Raw genomic sequence first — 22,027 nt, forward strand, 5'->3', positions numbered from 1 at the left:
CTTACATTGGTGATCAGTGGGAAGAATGTTCCTTACATTGGTGATCAGTGGGAAGAATGTTCCTTACATTGGTGATCAGTGGGAAGAATGTTCCTTACATTGGTGATCAGTGGGAAGAATGTTCCTTACATTGGTGATCAGTGAGAAGAATGTTCCTTACATTGGTGATCAGTGATCAGTGGGAAGAATGTTCCTTACATTGGTGATCAGTGGGAAGAATGTTCCTTACATTGGTGATCAGTGAGAAGAATGTTCCTTACATTGGTGATCAGTGAGAAGAATGTTCCTTACATTGGTGATCAGTGAGAAGAATGTTCCTTACATTGGTGATCAGTTGGAAGAATGCTCCTTACATTGGTGATCAGTGAGAAGAATGCCCCTTACATTGGTGATCAGTGGGGAGAATGCTCCTTACAGTTGTGGTCATTGGGGAGAATACCCCTTACATTGGTGGCCAGTAGGGAAAATGTCCATTATATTGGTGGTCAGTCAAAAAAATGTTCCTTACATTGGGGTCAGTGGGAAAAATACCACTTTCATTGGTGGTTAGTGGGAATAATGCTCCTTACAATGATTGTCACTAGGAGGAATGCTCCTTACATTGGTGGTTAATATGAGGAATGTTCCATATGTTGGTGATCAGTGAGAAGAATGCTCTTTAGATTGGGGGGGTCAGTAGGAATATTGCCCCAAACACTGGTGGTCAGTAGGCCACCCTTGCAAAGGGCTAAAAAGATAACTAGTGTTATGCTGCTGGCTTTGCCAAATGGTGTTGGTCCTAGAGCTTTGCAGGCACCTAATCCAATGGAATGTAAATGAGCCACAGCTCAACTTTTGCAACCTTTGGAGGAATACTAGTTGAGAATGACTGGTATAGATAATAGATGCTATTCCTTAATATTCCTGTATACGGGCAGTACAGTTCCCCATCTTTTTAACTATGACTATTCTGCCAGACCCAATTCATTAAGCTACAACATGTGTGTTACTTGCCAAAAGTAAGATTTGCTTTGGTTTGGTGAACAGGAGTTAAACCGGCGGCCCTCCAGCTGTTGCGGAACTACAAGTCCCATGAGGCATTGCAAGGCTGACAGTAACAAGCATGACTCCCACAGGCAGAGGCATGATGGGACTTGTGGTGCCACAACAGCTGGAGGGCCGCCAGTTTGACATCCCTGGCTTAGTGAATACAGTCCGCATAAAAATCAAGAACATTTTGAAGGGGAAGCTGTCATTACAAATCATGCTTTGTATAGATTATAAGGACACGTGTCAGCATTAACACATCACATGTCCACGTTGCAAAAAAAAAAAAAAACTCCTCTTTCATGCTTCATTATGTTATTTAAAGCCTAGGCTAAAGATCACATTGCCTCTGGATAGAAGATGGAAAACCCTCTCTGACCTGCTGAGAGATAAGACACGGTATAATTACAACTCAGACACAAAAACTTTTGGCATGGCAGTCAGTAGAAGTAATACAAAGCTACAGTATATAACCAATAACAAGGGGTGTATTCATAAAAAAAATAAAAAATCATAGAGCTATTTGTTCTGTGAAGCTGCATGTACATTCGTTCTGTACAAATGTAGGGGGCAGATCAAATGTTACTTGACTTTTTTCATACAGAACAGACTGAAAATATTGCACTATGGCCACTAGATGGAGCTGATGATCACAGTAATTAGGTATTTATTGTCTATGATCCTCAGCTCCATCTAGTGGCCATGATGTGCTATTTCCCTGATTCGGTCTATTCCGTGTGAAGAACATTCAACTTGGGAAGAAGACAGCCCAATGACATTCATGTGACGAGTAGCTTTGTGAATTTTGTTATAAGTAGACCCCACAAATCAGCTGTTGAGTGCTAGGGAAAGGTCAGAATTCAAACCAGAGGTCCAGAATCCCATGGGCACCAGTGGTTTCAGGCAACAGAAAAGCGTTAGGTTAATGGAGGGTCATGCATTTAATCGGAGGGGGAAATAATCAGTACATCAGCACCACATGTCTCAAATGAACATCCCCAAACCAGAATGTAGCGACAGACTCTTCTCACCTCATTGATAAAATTTTTCTCAAAGTCTTTGAATGCTTCACTGCTTGTATCGTTGTAAGCTGGCTTGTATTCCTCACTAATCACTTTTATTTGTGCAGCATAAACCCTTGCAGCTGTGGGAGAGATTTGAAAACAGATCAAATTAGAACCAAGCCTAATGTTAGCATTTGCTGCATATTAAAACCAAGCCATGAAGTATATGTGAACCCAATCACTATAAATCTGGTGATCCTGCTATAAAAGTCCTTGTTCAGGCACTTCCTGTTCTAGGGTGGCAATTCCCGTGTGTCAATTTTATTCTGCATTGTCACCTTGTCACCCCGTACAATCAGCCACGGTTACCCACATTGCACCATCATAAAAATGACAAGCAGTCATTACTGAAGTGCATGTAGACAGACAGTAGCTGCAAAGAGGCTGCAGGAGATCTGCAGCACTCAGATGCAACAAAGGATAAAAAAAAAAAAAGATCAAAACTGTATTTTATAGAAAATGCAAAAATGGCAGTTGTCTATGGTTTATGTTTTTTTTTATTTATTCATTACCTTACTTGGGTTTAATTCTAACTAAATACAGTATGTTGAGGCTTTTTTTTGTCTCATATAAGCTTTAACATGTTAATGTATTTCAAATCTTCAGCCTTCGATCAAACAATATCTGGTGATCCTTCTATAAATCATAGGGTGAGAGCTGCCTCACAAATGTGCTCTTGCATTGTCACCCTGTCACATGTTTACCTTGGTGGAGATTAAGTGGCCATGCCGACACACATTGTGCCTGCACAGTCATTGACCATCACTATGTTTGACCACCGATAGCCACCAGCTGACTATCAATGGTCAGCATTATTGACAACCAATAGCCACCATCATTGACTATCAGTGGCTATGGTGACTATGAATGATCACCAACACTGACCATCAATGGCCTCAAATAACATCAATGGCACCATTATTGGCTATCAAAGGCACTATCATTGAGCATCAATGGTCACCATAATTGACCAGCAATGGTCACCATCATTGATGACTAATGGCACCATCAATGACCACAAATGGTCACCATCATTGACCATCAATGGTTACCATCAATGACAATCAATGGTCACCATCATTAACCACCAATGGCACTATCGTTGACTAACAATGGCCACCACCATTGACCATCAATGGTCACTATGACTATCAATGGTTACCATCCTTGACCACCAATGGCACCATCATTGACTATCAATGGTCGTCATCATTGACAATCAAGGTCACTATGACCGTCAATGGTCACCATCCTTGACCACCAATGGCATCATCATTGAAAATCAGTGGTCACCATCAATCACGATCAATGGTCACCAACACTACCCATGAATGGTCCACATTGTTGACCATTGTCACTATCAAAGAAGGTCCAGAGAACAGATGTTCAGTAGATGCTGGAGCAAACTCATGTAGACAGGAAGTAGCTGAATGAGGCTAGAGCGGATCAGCATCACTGAGAAAAGGATAAAGAAAAAAGGATGGGCAAATGTTAAACTATTTAATCGAGAGAGAGTCATGAAAATTGTTTTATGATACACACAGGGCCTTCTTTAATATTGATTGGACCCCGGGCAAATATTTTCTTGCCCCCCCCCCCATGCAATTTCGCTTTCCACCTTCTCTGAGATATACAATAAAAAGCAGTAAATCAGTTTACTGTATCAGATCAGGCAGCGATTGCATTTGGTTGCCAGAGGTTACAGCATATCATTACTGCTTACTAACTGGTTGCTAGAGGTTACAGCACACATTAAGGCCGGGTTCACACCGCTGCGATGCGGGAACGCCGCGAATCCGCTGCGTTTTCCCGCATCGCATTACTCCCGCATTACTCCCGCCGGCAGTTCACACTGCCCTATGCGGACGGCTGGGAGTGTCAATGATATGTTAATGACACCCCCAGATCCGTCCGCATATCGCAGTGCGATCTGCCGACTCGCACAGGAATCGGATCGCATGGTGTGAACCCCCATGCGATCCCATTCTGTTGCGGACCAAAAAAAGGGTCCCGTGCGAGTTTGCTGCGGGACCCATGCGAATTCAGCCATACTATCTGTATGGCTGAACTCGCATCGCTACGGAGATCGGATGTGATTTGCGGTGCGAATCACATCCGATCTCCCCCCACAGCAGTGTGAACCCAGCCTAAGGCTCACTGATTAGTTGCTAGAGGTTACAGCATATGATTTCTGCTTGTTGATTGGTTGCTAGAGATTACTGTACTTCTCACTTATTGATTGCTATAGGTTACAGCACATTGTCTCCTCACTGCAGGGGAGCATGATATACATATGAATGCCGCCTTTATTTACATATCAATGTCACCTGCCTCAGCTATTTACATATAAATGCAGCTGATATTTACATATGAATGATGGTTATTTACATGTAAACACAGGGTTCTCAGGTGAATCATTTGTACACAACAATAGGACAGAGCTGGGCAGCATTAGTAGCAGCACTTCACACTGAGATATCGGGACACAGCACAGGACTAAAATTTCAAGGGGCAAGGGGATTTAAACTGACATAGTTGGCAAGTATGAGGCAGCTGCTTTGGGCCCCACAACAATGACAGGTCCCAGGGCAGCTGCCCCTTTTGCCCTGCCTTAAAGATGGCCCTGGATACACAGTGCTTTAGCAAACTAGATGTAACCCAGATAGGGTTTAAATCTACTTTTAATGTGGACTTTTTCTTTTACAGATGCTAATCCAGTTCCTCTGAACTTTCTTCTCCCAGCCATGTATCAATAATAACATTTTATTTTCAAACATTGTAGCAAACATTGACACTGTGTCTCACACCCCAGCCGAAGTTTCCGTCCTGAGGTGCGTGGAATTATTAGAAGTGAGTGAGGTCACAAATTGTCGGTGGGAAATGTAAATAGAGTGTGTGAGGAGAGCCAGGGGGAGCTACCACAGGTAGAAAGTGGAAAAGTGAGCGATTGTCATCAATCAGGATGAGTGGCATATCATGGAAGGTCAGCTACTGTGACATGACCGCAGTCTGACTGCGACTCCGAGCTGTAGGCGTCAGCATTTTGCCATTGTCATCACTGATATGACTTATTATGTATTGAGGAAACATTTTTAAGTACCTATGGCACCTTCTGCAGATTAGATCTATATAAACTCTCAGGAAGCTGTACTTTAGTTACGCAAGTAGCATTACTAAATTGTTATTAAAAATAAATAAAATTATTGGATTCTAAAGCCCACAACCCAATGAAAGCTTTTTATTTAATTTTGAACTGATTTCTTTATCAGATTTGATTGCAGTAATTTTTTCCTTTTTTGGGGAGATTTATCCCAATTTCCCATCAGGACAGGAAATTATGACAAATCTCTTTTATAGAAACACAGACAACAAGAACAAAAACATATTTTGTTATTTTGAGTCTGTCTTTTATACAATTTCTGTCAATGTTCCTAAAAACTGGTGACCGTTTCTCCCTGACATCTCTTTTCCTTCTTTAGATGGATATAACAAGGTTGGTCTTGTAAAAATACAGTATATCAATACAAAATTTAAATAATAATAATATTGATACATGCAAAAAACTAATATGTATATGTTATTTGCATATATTATTATATTACTATTATTATTATGATTTTTATTATGTATACATATGTTTATGATTTTTTTTTTTTTTTTTACCTTGGAGGGTAGTCATACAGCAGCTTGAGATCGAGTGAAGGGTCAGGAGTGTAGATTTCTTTTTTTACATATACTATTATCCATTTTCTGTATATTTGATTTATTTATTTATTGAGTGATTTGATAGGACTACATTTCGTCTGTTCTCACTGACACTACATATGGCTTGTGACTGCCATTGAGGATAAGTGTTACACAGTTACTAAAGAAATGTATTGTGGGGCTTAGGGTAGGGGCCCTTGGGTGGCAAGAGACTACCTGAGTTCCAGCTGCCCCAAAAGCAGTGGACCCTTTGCTCTTGAGGCTCCTTGAACTCTATGATTGGAACTGCATACTTGTGCTAACTTTGCTAATACCTTTCCTGATTGCAATAGAAAACATCATCTGCACAGGTCATGAAAATAATATTCAGTTTTATGGTTGCAAGGGGGCATTTACATGCCTCTTTAATTTGTCCCATGCTTTTTTAAAGCGGAGGTCCACCCTAAAGTGGACCTTCCGCTCATCAGAACCCTCCCCCCCTCCGGCGCCACAATTGGCACCTTTCAGGGGGGAGGGGGGTGCAGATACCTGTACAGTACAGGTGTCTGCACACACTTCCGGGATAGCTCTCTGCGGAAAGGGGCGTAGATTACGCCCCTTTCCGCAAGTGCCCGCCCCTTTCCGCAAGTGCCCCGCTGCCTGCTGGGAAACACACAGATCCCAGAGGCAGCGGGGACCGTCCTTATTGCACAGCGCAACTCGCGCATGCGCAGTAGGGAACCGGGAAATGAAGCCGAAAGGCTCCATTTCCTGATTCCCATACCCAAGATGGCGGCGGCAGCACCCGAGAGACGATCGAGAGATCGGCTTCGGGTGCCGACATCGCGGGCGCGCTGGACAGGTAAGTGTCACTATTTTAAAAGTCAGCAGCTGCAGTATTTGTAGCTGCTGGCTTTAAAAAAAAAAAAAAAAAAACGCGGAGTCCCGGCGGACTCCCGCTTTAAAGAGATTTTGAAAGGTAGATTAAAAATGGCCAAAGGGACACAACGCCTTAAATGCCCTTAATAAAATAGAACAGCATTGATATGTTCTTAGAACATGGCTTTTTTGTTTTAACCGACACTCTTTGTGCTCCGAGCAAGAGGATTAAACTTCATAAAGTCAAGAAAGTGCACCTGCATAGCCTGTACAGTAGCTTTGCCGATTTGAGTAATGATATTTCCGTATGTACTTTCTAAACAAAACAGTGAATATATTGAGCCCTGTTCAAGCGGATTACGGGCACAACAAATACTGAGTCACGAAAGTGCTTAAAGGGAATTAAAGTAGGACCAGGATGCCGAGCAAAGTACACAACCCAGAACTACCCATCACATTTCCCTTTCTATTAGCAGCACAACTTTCTTAAAACGTGTTTAATCTCACCCCTACGGACCTTACTAAGGCACAACAACGACTGCTTTTACAAGTCACCTCAGCGGCTAAGCTGACCATCGCTAGGGCGTGGAAAAGCCCTACTTTACACATAGCCGGAGTTAAGAATAGGGTCACCCAGGCGATGGTCTACAGTAAGATTGAAGCCACTATAGTGGATAAGATTCCTCATCACATTAGAATATGGCAACCCTGGATCGATCATTTCCTACCCCCAAATTTCCGATGACCACCTAATGGCACCGTGATCTGCATTACCATACCAAAGTTCTAAAAAATACATCATTGTGGGCCCATGTGGGCGGCCCGGCTTTCTCCTTTCCTCCTTCTTCTTGTCCTCTTCCCAAGCCTTACTTATCCTAACTGGCTTCCTTCCCTCCTTTTACTTCCTTCTTCCCTCTCCTATTGCCCCCCACCTTCACTGCACTTACGGTTGACATGTACGTTTACCCCTAAGGTTTAGCTCATCTGATCCTCCCAACTGAACATTGGAACTCTGTTCTGTACGGTTTACCTCGGTTGAGGCTTTAGCCTCCTATTGTTCGTGTCTTACAAATGTTCACAGTTACGAGAAATGTGCAGGTTAATTGTGCTTTGACCCATATTTTTCTCCTGTTATGCATATGTAAATCTTTTACCATTGAACTAACGTGTCTGTGCATATCGCATTAAGCTACACCTATGTCGCATTCTTCCTGTTCTGTACCTGTTACCAATAAAACTTTTGAAAAGAAAACTTGTTTAATCTGAATTGCTCAATTAAAAAATTACCAGCGAAAATACAGCTACACAGGTGTCTAGATGCTATTATAAGTCTGGGAAGGGAGATACCGAATGTTTGGTGAAATGATTGAGTAGGAGAAGCTGTAAGGTGGTCTCGGGAGCTGGATAGAGTAGCTTTCTCATCCACGTGCCCATTATTTTGTATGACTGGGTGGAATAAATTGATAGGGTAAATTGGTGGGAAATTAATTGTGAAAGGAAAGTGATTAATTATTACATCAGAAGTTGGGGTTCCCATCTGATGTTACTGAGATTCCCCATGGTGTGCTTGACATTGATGGTATCCATTTGGGTTAAGTCTCATGGGGCAGTGTTATGGGCTAAAAAGTGCCCATGTAGTAGTGTAGTCTGGCTAGATAGGTCAAGTTGTGGTTTATGTACATTTGCCTTCTATGACCCCCTCCTCTTTTAATCGCGGCAACAATTAGGAATGAGGCCATGGTTGTTTTTTGAGCTGGTTGTTCAGAATGATTTACTGTTTTATATGGGTGTTTTGGCATATATGATGGTAACATTTTTGTTAATAAAAAGAGCTCCTGTTACTGGTTTAAATCCATGTCACACAATGTGTGTGTCCTTTGGTGGGAAATGGGGTCAGGAGGAATGAGTGTACATAATTCATTTTTAAGTCATGACGGAAATTGATAAAACCACTTGGACCCATGTATGTATCCTACACTTAGCCCTAAGCAGTTACATTTATGCTGTAAATGCATGCAATAGATTCATTCTCAGCTTTTAAAAATTGTCTTGGACTTATTGGCACAAAACAAGCTTAGTTCGCCCATAAACACATTTACTTACTTGTCCAGATGGTGGTGTTGAATTTTGCTTTCTGTGGACAGGAATTTTGTTGGGTATAGATGGTATATTGTACTGATGGAAGAAGGTCTGAGAAGGTGACACTGGATGCCTTTGTATCAATTACATTTTTAGTGATGCCCTCAGTGGACAAGGTTACATTGTACTGAGCGTCTGCCGATGCCCCTTCTTTAATTAGTCTGATTACAATCGTATCACTGGTGACGCTCGTGAATTGTATAGAAACCGATGCTTTTGCTGCAAAAAAACACACAAAATAATAATCTTACCCTGATCTCTTTTAGTGCAGTCCGGAAACATATAAACTGATGTTTCAATATAGTACATATCTAATCTCTATCGGAATCTAAATTGATTACAAATGTAGCTTCAAAAGCTTTTGGCACTATGGGGTTAATTTACTAAAGGCAAACAGGCTGTGCACTTTGCAAGGGTAGTTCCACCGTGCAAGGGAATATTCTTCAGAGCTTATTAAACACAGCAAAATTTCACTTTTCAAAGAATACTCATTTTTGTGCAAGGAAAAAAAATAATGACTGGATGATGTCAGTAGAGCTTCACCTCATATATTAAGCTCTAGGAAAAATCCCTTGCAAAGCGCAGAGTGAACAGCCTATTTGCCTATATGTATCACAAATAAATTTAATGGAACCTAGCTTATAACCTAGCTTATATCAAGGTGGAACTAACCTAATGATCACTTAGATGCTCACCAAGTAAGCATGGTTCTCACATTGTTTGCCTTTCTTAGAGCATAGCTAAAGTTGTATTTTTGTTAGATTTGGATAACATGGAGAGGGACACCTGTCAGGTTTTTATTGCTGATTGTATCCCCATTAGGGAGATTTTCTCTCTCTTTTTGTCCTGGTAACCATTGTCACGAAGAGTAAAAGTGAGAGGAAATCCCAAATTTTAAGTTATGCCCAGAACAAGAATAAAGGGGAAGTTTTCCAAAGAGGGCACTGGTTTTGGTGTACTAGTTTTCTGGTTGGAGACATTTTTCTTACTTCCTGTTGGAACAAGAAGAGAAGGGCAATCTCCCCGACGGAGGACAGACAGCAAAACAAAAACTGTTAGGGGCCATAACCTTCCCCTAATCTATCTAAAGTTAGGGTCCTTCTCTGTAAGATGTAAAACAAACTGTAACACTTTGCACCTAGAAGGTATTTGGATGATTTAATCTGGAAGTTCAGATCAGCATATGCCTAAAATTTGTAGCCAGCCAATAATCTCAAATAATACAAGTACAGCACTTGCCTATTTCTATTACTATAATATCTCTACCATCTATAATACCTTGATAACTTACTGCAAACTGAAGATGTTGTAGTAGTGGTGGTAGTTGTAGTAGAAGTAGTAGTAGTTGGTGTTGTAGTAGCGGTGGTGGTTGTAGTAGAAGTAGGAGTAGTTGGTGTTGTAGAAGTGGTGGTGGTTGTAGTAGAAGTAGGAGTGGTTGGTGTAGTAGTGGTGGTAGTTGCGGTAGGGGTATTAGTAGTTACAGGGCTAGTATTTGTTGTGGTAGCACGCGTTGAGCTTGTTGTTGAAGACCCTCCAGAAGTGGATGTTGTACTGGCTAAGGTTGACATTAATTGCTGAACAAGGGTAGTTGAGTTGATTGTGCTAGAGCCTGTTTGTGTGGATGCTGTTGTTGGGGTTGATGTTGATTGATTGGAAGTGATTGTTGTACTGGTTGTGGTAGACCCTGTATGTGTGGATGCTGTTGCTGTGGTCAATGAAGACTGCCCAGAAGGATTTGCTGTACTTGTTGCTGTGGACCCTGTTGGTGTGGATGCTGTTGTTGTGGTCAACGTTGACTGTCCAGAAGAGTTTGCTGTACTAGTTGCTGTAGACTCTGTTGGTGTGAATGTGCTCGCTGTGGATGAGGTTGATTGTTTGGAAGTGGCTGTTGCATTGTTAATGGTAGACCCAGTTTGTGTAGATGCTTTTGTTGTGGCTGAGGTTGATTGACTGGAAGTAGCTGTTGTATTGGTTGCAGCAGACCCTGCATGTGTTGTGGATGTGGCTGTTGTAGTTAACGTTGACTGCTCAGAAGGGTTTACTGTACTGGTTGCCATAGACCCTGTTGGTGTAGATGTTGTTGTTGTGGTCAAGGTTGACTGTTTGGAAGTGGTTGTTGAATTGTTAGTGGCAGACCCAGTTTGTGTGAATGCTGTTGTTGTGGTTGATGTTAATGGATTGCTAGTGGTTGGTGTACTGGTTGTGGTAGACCCTGTATGTGTGGATGCTGCTGTTGTGGTCAACGTTAACTGCTCAGAAGGGTTTGCTGTACTAGTTGCCATGAACCCTGTTGGTATGGATGCTGTTGTTGTGGTTAATGTTGATTGTTTGGAAATGGTTATTGTACTGTTGGTGGTAGAATCAGTTTGTGAGGATGCTGTTGTGGTCAAAGTTGACTGTATAAAAGGGTTTGCTGTACTGGTAGCTGTGGACCCTGTTGGTGTGGATGTGAGTGTTGTGGATGAGGTTGATTGTTTGGAAGTGGTTGTTGCACTGTTAGTGGTAGATCCAGTTTGTGTTAATGCTGTTGTTGTGGTCAAAGTTGATTGACTGGAAGTGGTTGTTGCACTGTTAGTGGCAGACCCAGTTTGTGTGGATGCTGTTGTTGTGGTCGAGGTTGGTTGACTGGTAGCGGTTGGTGTACTGGTTGCGGTAGACCCTGTATGTGTGGATGCTGCTGTTGTGGTCACTGTTAACTGCTCAGAGGGGTTTGATGTACTAGCTGCCATGGACCCTGTTGGTGTGGATGCTGTTGTTGTGGTCAAGGTTGATTGTGTGGAAGTGCTTGCTGCACTGTTTGTGGTAGACCCAGTTTGTGTGGCTGCTGTTATTGTGGTCAACGTTAACTGCTCAGAAGGGTTTGCTGTACTGGTGCTGCTTGTGGTAAAACCTGTCTGTATGGATGTTGTTTTACCTGTGCTTGAACTTAACTGATCAGCAGTGTTTGGATTAGCTGTACTGGTCAATCCAAGGGGAGATGTGGTAGTTGTAGCTGAGCCTGTTTGTGCATATGCAGTTTTAATGGTTTGCGTTGGTTGCTCAGATAATATTGTTGTGGCTGAGGCTGATTGCTCAGAAGTGATGGTGGTGCTGGTCACGATGGAACCTGTTTGGGAGGATGCTGTTGTGGCTAAGGTTGACTGCTCAGAAGGGATTGTTGCAGGCCCTGTATGTGTTGATGCTGTTGTTGTGGTCAATGTTGTTTGTTCAGGAGTGGTATTTGAACTTGTTGTCGTGGACCCTGTTGGTGTGGATGCGGTTGTTGTGGTTGAAGTCGATTTCTCAGAACCGTTTGTTGTACTGGTTGCAGTAGACCCTGTTTGAGCAAATGTTGTTATTGTATTTGCAGTTGTTTCAACAGCAGGTCTTATTGTACTGCTGCTTGCAGTAGACCCTGTTTCTATGGATGCTGTGGTAGCTGTGCTTGAAGACAATTGATCAGCAGAGTTTGAGCTAGCTGTACTAGGATTTACTGATGAAAATAATGATGTAGATTCAGCTTTAGTTGAAGAACTTAGAAGAACACTTGTTGTGAAGGTTGTACCTGTAGAGAGAGTTGTTGTTAAGGATTCTGGAACTGTTCCAGTGGAAATTAAAGACAAGCTTGTTACACCCAAAGTCGAGCTGTCCACTGTTATATTAGATGTATTTGTAGGAGTTACAGATGGCAACAATGATGTAGATTCAGCTACAGTTGAGGTAATTGAAGAGCTTAGGAAAGCACTTGTGTCGGTCGTTTTTGTAGATAGAGTTTCTGAAATGGTTGACTGTAATGTTGACAAACTACCTGTTGTTACTGAAGTCTCAGTAATTGACAATGTTGTAGCAGTGTTTGTGGTAAATGATTCCGGGACAGATCCTGTAGAAACAGCAGTTGATGAAGATACAGTAGGTGACTCTGTAGAGAAGGCTGTTGACAAACGACCAGTGGTAGCTGAAGTATCAGTATTTGAAGATGTTAAAGTATTAGTACTTGTTGTTAGGGATTCTGGAACTGTTCCAGTGGAAACTGAAGACAATGTTGTCGCACCTGGTGTCGAGCTCTTCACTGGCACAGTGGATGTGTCTGTAGGAGTTACAGATGACAACATTGATGTAGATTCACCTATAGTTGAGGTAATTGAAGAGCTTAGGGAAGCACTTGTGGTTGTGTCTGTTGTTCCTGTAGATAGAGTTTCTGAAAAGGTTGACTGTGATGTTGACAAACTACCTCTTGTTACTGAAGTGTCGGCAATTGAAAGTGTTGTAGCTGCAGTTGTGGTCAATGATTCAGAGACAGATCCTGAAGAAACAACAGATGATGCTGTCACCAGTGGAGTGGTACTTTCTGCTGTTGAGATGGATGTATCAGTAAGGCTGACAGATGATGAAAATGATGTGGATTCTACAGCAGCTGAGGTTCCTGAAGAACTTTGAGGTTGAGAAGTGGAGAAAGCGTCTGTAGATGAAGATACAGTAGATGACTCTGTAGAGAAGGCTGTTGACAAACTACCAGTGGTAGCTGATGTATCTACATTTGAAGATGTGAAGGTATCAGCTATAGTTGAGGTCATTAAAGAGCTTAGGGAAGCACTTGTGGTTGTGTCTGTTGTTCCTGTAGATAGAGTTTCTGAAAAGATTGACTGTGATGTTGACAAACTGCCTCTTGTTATTGAAGTATCAGCAAGTGAAAGTGTTGTAGCTTCAGTCGTGGTCAATGATTCTGAGACAGATCCGGAAGAAACAACAGATGATGTTGTCACCAGTGGAGTGGTACTTTCTGCTGTTGAGATGGATGTATCAGTAAGGCTGACAGATGATGAAAATGATGTGGATTCTACAGCAGCTGAGGTTCCTGAAGAACTTTGAGATTGAGAAGTGGAGATGGCCTCTGTTGATGTAGATACAATAGATGACTCTGTAGAGAAGGCCGTTGACAAACTGACAGTGGTAGTTGAAGTATCTGCATTTGAAGACGTTAAACGATCAGCACTTGTTGTTAGGGATTCTGAAACTGTCCCAGTGGAAACAGAAGACAATGTCGTCACACCTGGGGTCGAGTTCTCCACTGGTACAGTGGATGTGTCTGTAGGATTTACAGATGACAACATTGATGTAGATTCAGCTATAGTTGAGGTCGTTAAAGAGCTTAGGAAAGCACTTGTGGTTGTGTCTGTTATTCCTGTAGATATAGTTTCTGAAAAGGTTGACTGTGATGTTGACAAACTGCCTGTTGTTATTGAAGTATCGGCAAGTGAAAGTGTTGTATCTGCAGTCGTGGTCAATGATTCTGAGACAGATCCTGAATAAACAACAGATGATGCTGTCACCAGTGGAGTGGTACTTTCTGCTGTTGAGATGGATGTATCAGTAAGGCTTAAAGATGATAAAAATGATGTGGATTCTACAGCAGCTGAGGTTCCTGAAGAACTTTGAGGTTGAGAAGTGGAGAAAGCGTCTGTAGATGAAGATACAGTAGATGACTCTGTAGAGAAGGCTGTTGACAAACTACCAGTGGTAGCTGAAGTATCTGCATTTGAAGATGTTAAAGTATCAGCACTTGTTGTTAGGGATTCTGGAACTGTCCCAGTGGAAAATGAAGACAATGTTGTCACACCTGGGGTCGAGTTCTCCACTGGTACAGTGGATGTGTCTGTAGGATTAACAGATGACAACATTGATGTAGATTCAGCTACAGTTGAGGTCGTTAAAGAGCTTAGGAAAGCACTTGTGGTTGTGTCTGTTGTTCCTGTAGATAGAGTTTCTGAAAAGGTTGACTGTGATGTTGACAAACTGCCTGTTGTTACTGAAGTATCAGCAAGTGAAAATGTTGTAGCTGCACTTGTGGTCAACGATTCTGGGACAGATCCTGAAGAAAAAACAGATGATGTCACCAGTGGAGTGGTACTTTCTGCTGTTGAGATGGATGTATCAGTAAGGCTGACAGATGATGAAAATGATGTGGATTCTACAGCAGCTGAGGTTCCTGAAGAACTTTGAGATTGAGAAGTGGAGAAAGCGTCTGTAGATGAAGATACAGTAGATGACTCTGTAGAGAAGGCTGTTGACAAACTACCAGTGGTAGCTGAAGTATCTACATTTGAAGATGTTAAAGTATCAGCACTTGTTGTTAGGGATTCTGGAACTGTCCCAGTGGAAACTGAAGACAATGTTGTCACACCTGGGGTCGAGTTCTCCACTGGTACAGTGGATGTGTCTGTAGGATTTACAGATGACAACAATGATGTAGATTCAGTTATAGTTGAGGTCATTAAAGAACTTAGGAAAGCACTTGTGGTTGTGTCTGTTGTTCCTGTAGATAGAATTTCTGAAAAGGTTGACTGTGATGTTGACAAACTGCCTGTTGTTACTGAAGTATCAGCAAGTGAAAGTGTTGTAGCTGCACTTGTGGTCAACGATTCTGGGACAGATCCTGAAGAAAAAACAGATGATGTCACCAGTGGAGTGGTACTTTCTGCTGTTGAGATGGATGTATCAGTAAGGCTGACAGATGATGAAAATGATGTGGATTCTACAGCAGCTGAGGTTCCTGAAGAACTTTGAGATTGAGAAGTGGAGAAAGCGTCTGTAGATGAAGATACAGTAGATGACTCTGTAGAGAAGGCTGTTGACAAACTACCAGTGGTAGCTGAAGTATCTACATTTGAAGATGTTAAAGTATCAGCACTTGTTGTTAGGGATTCTGGAACTGTCCCAGTGGAAACTGAAGACAATGTTGTCACACCTGGGGTCGAGTTCTCCACTGGTACAGTGGATGTGTCTGTAGGATTTACAGATGACAACAATGATGTAGATTCAGTTATAGTTGAGGTCATTAAAGAACTTAGGAAAGCACTTGTGGTTGTGTCTGTTGTTCCTGTAGATAGAATTTCTGAAAAGGTTGACTGTGATGTTGACAAACTGCCTGTTGTTACTGAAGTATCAGCAAGTGAAAGTGTTGTAGCTTCAGTCGTGGTCAATGATTCTGAGACAGATCCTGAAGAAACAACAGATGATGTTGTCACCAGTGGAGTGGTACTTTCTGCTGTTGTGATGGATGTATCAGTAAGACTGACAGATGATGAAAATGATGTGGATTCTACAGCAGCTGATGTTCCTGAAGAACTTTGAGGTTGAGAAGTGAGGATAGCCTCTGTAGATGTAGATACAGTAGATAATTCTGTAGAGAAGGCTGTTGACAAACTACCAGTGGTAGCTGAAGTATCTACATTTGAAGTTGTTAAAGTATCAGCACTTGTTGTTAGGGATTCTGGAACTGTCACAGTGGAAATTGAAGACAATGTTGTCGCACCTGGGGTCGAGCTCTCCACCAGTACAGTGGATGTGTCTGTAGGATTTACAGATGACAACACTGATGTAGATTCAGCTACAGTTGAGGTCATTAAAGAGCTTAGAAAAGCACTTGTGGTTGTGTCTGTTGTTCCTGTAGATAGAGTTTCTGAAAAGTTTGACTGTGATGTTGACAAACTGCCTGTTGTTACTGCAGTATCAGTAAGTGAGAATGTTGTAGCTGCTCTTGTGGTCAATGATTCTGGGACAGATCCTGAAGAAACAACAGAGGATGTCACCAGTGGAGTGGTACTTTCTGCTGTTGTGATGGATGTATCAGTAAGGCTTACAGATGACGAAAATGATGTGGATTCTACTGCAGCGGAGGTTCCTGAAGAACTTTGAGGTTGAGAAGTGGAGAAAGCGTCTGTAGATGAAGATACAGTAGATGACTCTGTAGAGAAGGCTGTTGACAAACTACCAGTGGTAGCGGATGTATCTGCATTTGAAGATGTTAAAGTATCAGCACTTGTTGTTAGGGATTCTGGAACTGTCCCAGTGGAACCTGAAGACAATGTTGTCACACCTGGGGTCGAGCTCTCCACTGGCACAGTGGATGTGTCTGTAGGATTTACAGATGATAACAATGATGTAGATTCAGCTATAGTTGAGGTCATTAAAGAGCTGAGGAAAGCACTTGTGGTTGTGTCTGTTGTTCCTGTAGATAGAATTTCTGAAAAGGTTGACTGTGATGTTGACAAACTGCCTGTTGTTATTGAAGTATCGGCAAGTGAAAGTGTTGTAGCTTCAGTCGTGGTCAATGATTCTGAGACAGATCCTGACGAAACAACAGATGATGTTGTCACCAGTGGAGTGGTACTTTCTGCTGTTGAGATGGATGTATCAGTAAGGCTTAAAGATGATGAAAATGATGTGGATTCTACAGAAGCTGACGTTCCTGAAGAACTTTGAGGTTGAGAAGTGGAGAAAGCGTCTGTAGATGAAGATACAGTAGATGACTCCGTAGAGAAGGCTGTTGACAAACTACCAGTGGTAGCTGAAGTATCTACATTTGAAGATGTGAAGGTATCAGCACTTGTTGTTAGGGATTCTGGAACTGTCCCAGTGGAAACAGAAGACAATGTTGTCACACCTGGGGTCGAGCTCTCCACTGGTACCGTGGATGTGTCTGTAGGATTTACAGATGACAACAATGATGTAGATTCAGCTATAGTTGAGGTCATTAAAGAGCTGAGGAAAGCACTTGTGGTTGTGTCTGTTGTTCCTGTAGATAGCATTTCTGAAAAGGTTGACTGTGATGTTGACAAACTGCCTGTTGTTATTGAAGTATCAGCAAGTGAAAGTGTTGTAGCTTCAGTCGTGGTCAATGATTCTGAGACAGATCCTGATGAAACAACAGATGATGTTGTCACCAGTGGAGTGGTACTTTCTGCTGTTGAGATGGATGTATCAGTAAGGCTTAAAGATGATGAAAATGATGTGGATTCTACAGCAGCTGAGGTTCCTGAAGAACTTTGAGGTTGAGAAGTGGAGAAAGCGTCTGTAGATGAAGATACAGTAGATGACTCTGTAGTGAAGGCTGTTGACAAACTACCAGTGGTAGCTGAAGTATCTGCATTTGAAGATGTTAAAGTATCAGCACTTGTTGTTAGGGATTCTGGAACTGTCCCAGTGGAAACTGAAGACAATGTTGTCACACCAGGGGTCGAGTTCTCCACTGGTACAGTGGATGTGTCTGTAGGATTTACAGATGACAACAATGATGTAGATTCAGTTATAGTTGAGGTCATTAAAGAACTTAGGAAAGCACTTGTGGTTGTGTCTGTTGTTCCTGTAGATAGAATTTCTGAAAAGGTTGACTGTGATGTTGACAAACTGCCTGTTGTTACTGAAGTATCGGCAAGTGAAAGTGTTGTAGCTTCAGTCGTGGTCAATGATTCTGAGACAGATCCTGAAGAAACAACAGATGATGTTGTCACCAGTGGAGTGGTACTTTCTGCTGTTGTGATGGATGTATCGGTAAGGCTGACAGATGATGAAAATGATGTGGATTCTAAGGAAGCTGAGGTTCCGGAAGAACTTTGAGGTTGAGAAGTGGAGAAAGCGTCTGTAGATGAAGATACAGTAGATGACTCTGTAGAGAAGGCTGTTGACAAACTACCAGTGGTAGCTGAAGTATCTGCATTTGAAGATGTGAAGGTATCAGCACTTGTTGTTAGGGATTCTGGAACTGTCACAGTGGAAATTGAAGATAATGTCGTCACACCTGGATTCGAGCTCTCCGCTGGTACCGTGGATGTGTCTGTAGGATTAACAGATGACAACAATGATGTAGATTCAGCTACAGTTGAGGTCATTAAAGAGCTTAGGAAAGCACTTGTAGTTGTGTCTGTTGCTCCTATAGAGAGAGTTTCTGAAAAGGTTGACTGTGATGTTGACAAACTGCCTGTTGTTATTGAAGTATCGGCAAGTGAAAGTGTTGTAGCTTCAGTCGTGATCAATGATTCTGAGACAGATCCTGAAGAAACAACAGATGATGTTGTCACCAGTGGAGTGGTACTTTCTGCTGTTGAGATGGATGTATCAGTAAGGCTTAAAGATGATGAAAATGATGTGGATTCTACAGCAGCTGAGGTTCCTGAAGAACTTTGAGGTTGAGAAGTGGAGAAAGCGTCTGTAGAGGAAGATACAGTAGATAACTCTGTAGAGAAGGCTGTTGACAAACTACCAGTGGTAGCTGAAGTATCTGTATTTGAAGATGTTAAAGTATCAGCACTTGTTGTTAGGGATTCTGGAACCGTCCCAGTGGAAATTGAAGACAATGTCGTCACACCTGGGGTCGAGCTCTCCACTGGTACAGTGGATGTGTCTGTAGGATTTACAGACGACAACAATGATGTAGATTCAGCTATAGTTGGGGTCATTGAAGAGCTTAGGAAAGCACTTGTGGTTGTGTCTGTTATTCCTGTAGATAGAGTTTCTGAAAAGGTTGACTGTGATGTTGACAAACTGCCTGTTGTTATGGAAGTATCGGCAAGTGAAAGTGTTGTAGCTGCAGTTGTGGTCAATGATTCAGAGACAGATCCTGAAGAAACAACAGATAATGTTGTCACCAGTGGAGTGGTACTTTCTGCTGTTGAGATGGATGTATCAGTAAGGCTGACAGATGATGAAAATGATGTGGATTCTACTGCAGCTGAGGTTCCTGAAAAACTTTCAGGTTGAGAAGTGGAGAAAGCATCTGTAGATGAAGATAAAGTAGATGACTCTGTAGAGAAGGCTGTTGACAAACTACCAGTGGTAGCTGAAGTATCTACATTTGAAGATGTGAAGGTATCAGCACTTGTTGTTAGGGATTCCGGAACTGTTCCAGTGGAAACAGAAGACAATGTTGTCGCACCTGGGGTCGAGCTCTCCACTGGTACAGTGGATGTGTCTGTAGGATTTACAGATGACAACATTGATGTAGATTCACCTATAGTTGAGGTAATTGAAGAGCTTAGGAAAGCACTTGTGGTTGTGTCTGTTGTTCCTGTAGATATAGTTTCTGAAAAGGTTGACTGTGTTGTTGACAAACTGCCTGTTGTTACTGAAGTGTCGGCAATTGAAAGTGTTGTAGCTGCAGTTGTGGTCAATGATTCTGAGACAGACCCTGAAGAAAGAACAGATGATGTCACCAGTGGAGTGGTACTTTCTGCTGTTGTGATGGATGTATCAGTAAGGCTGACAGATGATGAAAATGATGTGGATTCTACAGCAGCTGAGGTTCCTGAAGAACTTTGAGGTTGAGAAGTGGAGAAAGCGTCTGTAGAGGAAGATACAGTAGATGACTCTGTAGAGAAGGCTGTTGATAAACTACCAGTGGTAGGTGAAGTATCTACATTTGAAGATGTTAAAGTATCAGCACTTGTTGTTAGGGATTCTGGAACTGTCCCAGTGGAAACTGAAGACAATGTTGTCACACCTGGGGTCGAGCTCTCCACTGGAACAGTGGATGTGTCTGTAGGATTTACAGATGACAACATTGATGTAGATTCACCTATAGTTGAGGTAATTGAAGAGCTTAGGAAAGCACTTGTGGTTGTGTCTGTTGTTCCTGTAGATATAGTTTCTGAAAAGGTTGACTGTGATGTTGACAAACTGCCTGTTGTTACTGAAGTGTCGGCAATTGAAAGTGTTGTAGCTGCAGTCGTGGTCAATGATTCTGAGACAGATCCTGAAGAAACAACAGATGCTGTCACCAGTGGAGTGGTACTTTCTGCTGTTGAGATGGATGTATCAGTAAGGCTGGCAGATGATGAAAATGATGTGGATTCTACAGCAGCTGAGGTTCCTGAAGAACTTTGAGGGTGAGAAGTGGAGAAAGAGTCTGTAGATGAAGATAAAGTAGATGACTCTGTAGAGAAGGCTGTTGACAAACTTCCAGTGGTAGCTGAAGTATCTGCATTTGAAGATGTTAAAGTATCAGCACTTGTTGTTAGGGATTCTGGAACTGTCCAAGTGGAAACTGAAGACAATGTTGTCTCACCTGGGGTCGAGTTCTCCACTGGAAGAGTGGATGTGTCTGTAGGATTTATAGATGACAAGAATGATGTAGATTCATCTGTAGTTGAGGTAATTGAAGAGCTTAGGAAAGCACTTATGGTTGTGTCTGTTGTTTCTATAGATAGAGTTTCTGAAAAGGTTGACTGTGATGTTGACAAACTACCTGTTGTTACTGAAGTATCAGCAAGTGAAAGGGTTGTAGCTGCACTTGTAGTGAATGATTCTGAGACAGATCCTGAAGAAACAACAGATGTTGTCACCAGTGGAGTGGTACTTTCTGCTGTTGAGATGGATGTATCAGTAAGGCTGACAGATGATGAAAATGATGTGGATTCTACAGCAGCTGAGGTTCCTGAAGAACTTTGAGGTTGAGAAGTGGAGATAGCCTCTGTAGATGAAGATACAGCCGATGACTCTGTAGAGAAGGCTGTTGACAAACTACCAGTGGTAGCTGAAGTATCTACATTTGAAGATGTTAAAGTATCAGCACTTGTTGTTAGGGATTCTGGAACTGTCCCAGTGGAAACTGAAGACAATGTTGTCGCACCTGGGGTCGAGTTCTCCACTGGTACAGTAGATGTGTCTGTAGGATTTACAGATGACAACAATGATGTAGATTCAGCTACAGTTGAGGTCATTAAAGAGCTTAGGAAAGCACTTGTGGTTGTGTCTGTTGTTCCTGTAGATAGAGTTTCTGAAAAGGTTGACTGTGATGTTGACAAACTTCCTGCTGTTATTGAAGTGTCGGCAATTGAAAGTGTTGTATCTTCAGTCGTGGTCAATGATTCTGAGACAGATCCTGAAGAAACAACAGATGATGTTGTCACCACTAGTGGAGTAGTACTTTCTGCTGTTGTGATGGATGTATCAGTAAGGCTGACAGATGATGAAAATGATGTGGATTCCACAGCAGCTGAGGTTCCTGAAGAACTTTGAGGTTGTGAAGTGGAGATAGCCTCTGTTGATGAAGATACAGTAGATACAGATACAGTAGATGACTCTGTAGGAAAGGCTGTTGTACCAGGCTGGTTGGTAGTGCTGTCAGTACTGGATAACATACTTTCCTTAGATACACTTGCACCAGTAGTGGACTCTTCTGGGGAAGGGCTTTGGGTGTTACTCAAAGTATCTGTGGTTGATCCCAGTGTAGAATTAGTTTCTGTGATTGAGGAAGTATTGACAACTGCATCGGATGATGATTCTAAAGTTCTGCCTAATGAAGTGCTTGTCTGTCCTGTATTAATTGTACTATTTTCTGCAGTCAGACTTATACTTGTGGTGCCGTCACTTGAGGCAGCATCAGTTGTACTGTCCGTTGAAACATCTAGAATGCAAATCAATAAAGTTTATAACAGAAGATGCATTTTAGATCCAAAATACATTCATGTACAACAATGTTT

At 42.1% G+C, this 22,027-nt stretch overlaps 1 protein-coding gene across 2 annotated transcripts in view; it reads right to left on the bottom strand.

Annotated features, from left to right (window-relative positions):
* Positions 1 to 22,027, bottom strand: part of LOC143981755 (uncharacterized) — a 64,709-nt gene that overhangs the window by 27,279 nt on the left and 15,403 nt on the right. For both annotated transcript variants that reach the window (XM_077479836.1, XM_077479835.1), the window contains exons 2-4: positions 10,084 to 21,951; positions 8,757 to 9,011; positions 2,058 to 2,170 (exon numbers count right to left, since the gene is read on the bottom strand). In XM_077479836.1, coding sequence (XP_077335962.1) covers positions 2,058 to 2,170; positions 8,757 to 9,011; positions 10,084 to 21,951 — 12,236 coding nt within the window. The remainder of the gene's footprint in view (positions 1 to 2,057; positions 2,171 to 8,756; positions 9,012 to 10,083; positions 21,952 to 22,027) is intronic.

The sequence above is a fragment of the Lithobates pipiens genome, unplaced genomic scaffold, assembly GCF_037356315.1.
Source record: "Lithobates pipiens isolate NorthernLeopardFrog02 unplaced genomic scaffold, aLitPip1_a1.2 Scaffold_16, whole genome shotgun sequence".
In the NCBI taxonomy this organism is placed as follows: Eukaryota; Metazoa; Chordata; class Amphibia; order Anura; family Ranidae; genus Lithobates; species Lithobates pipiens.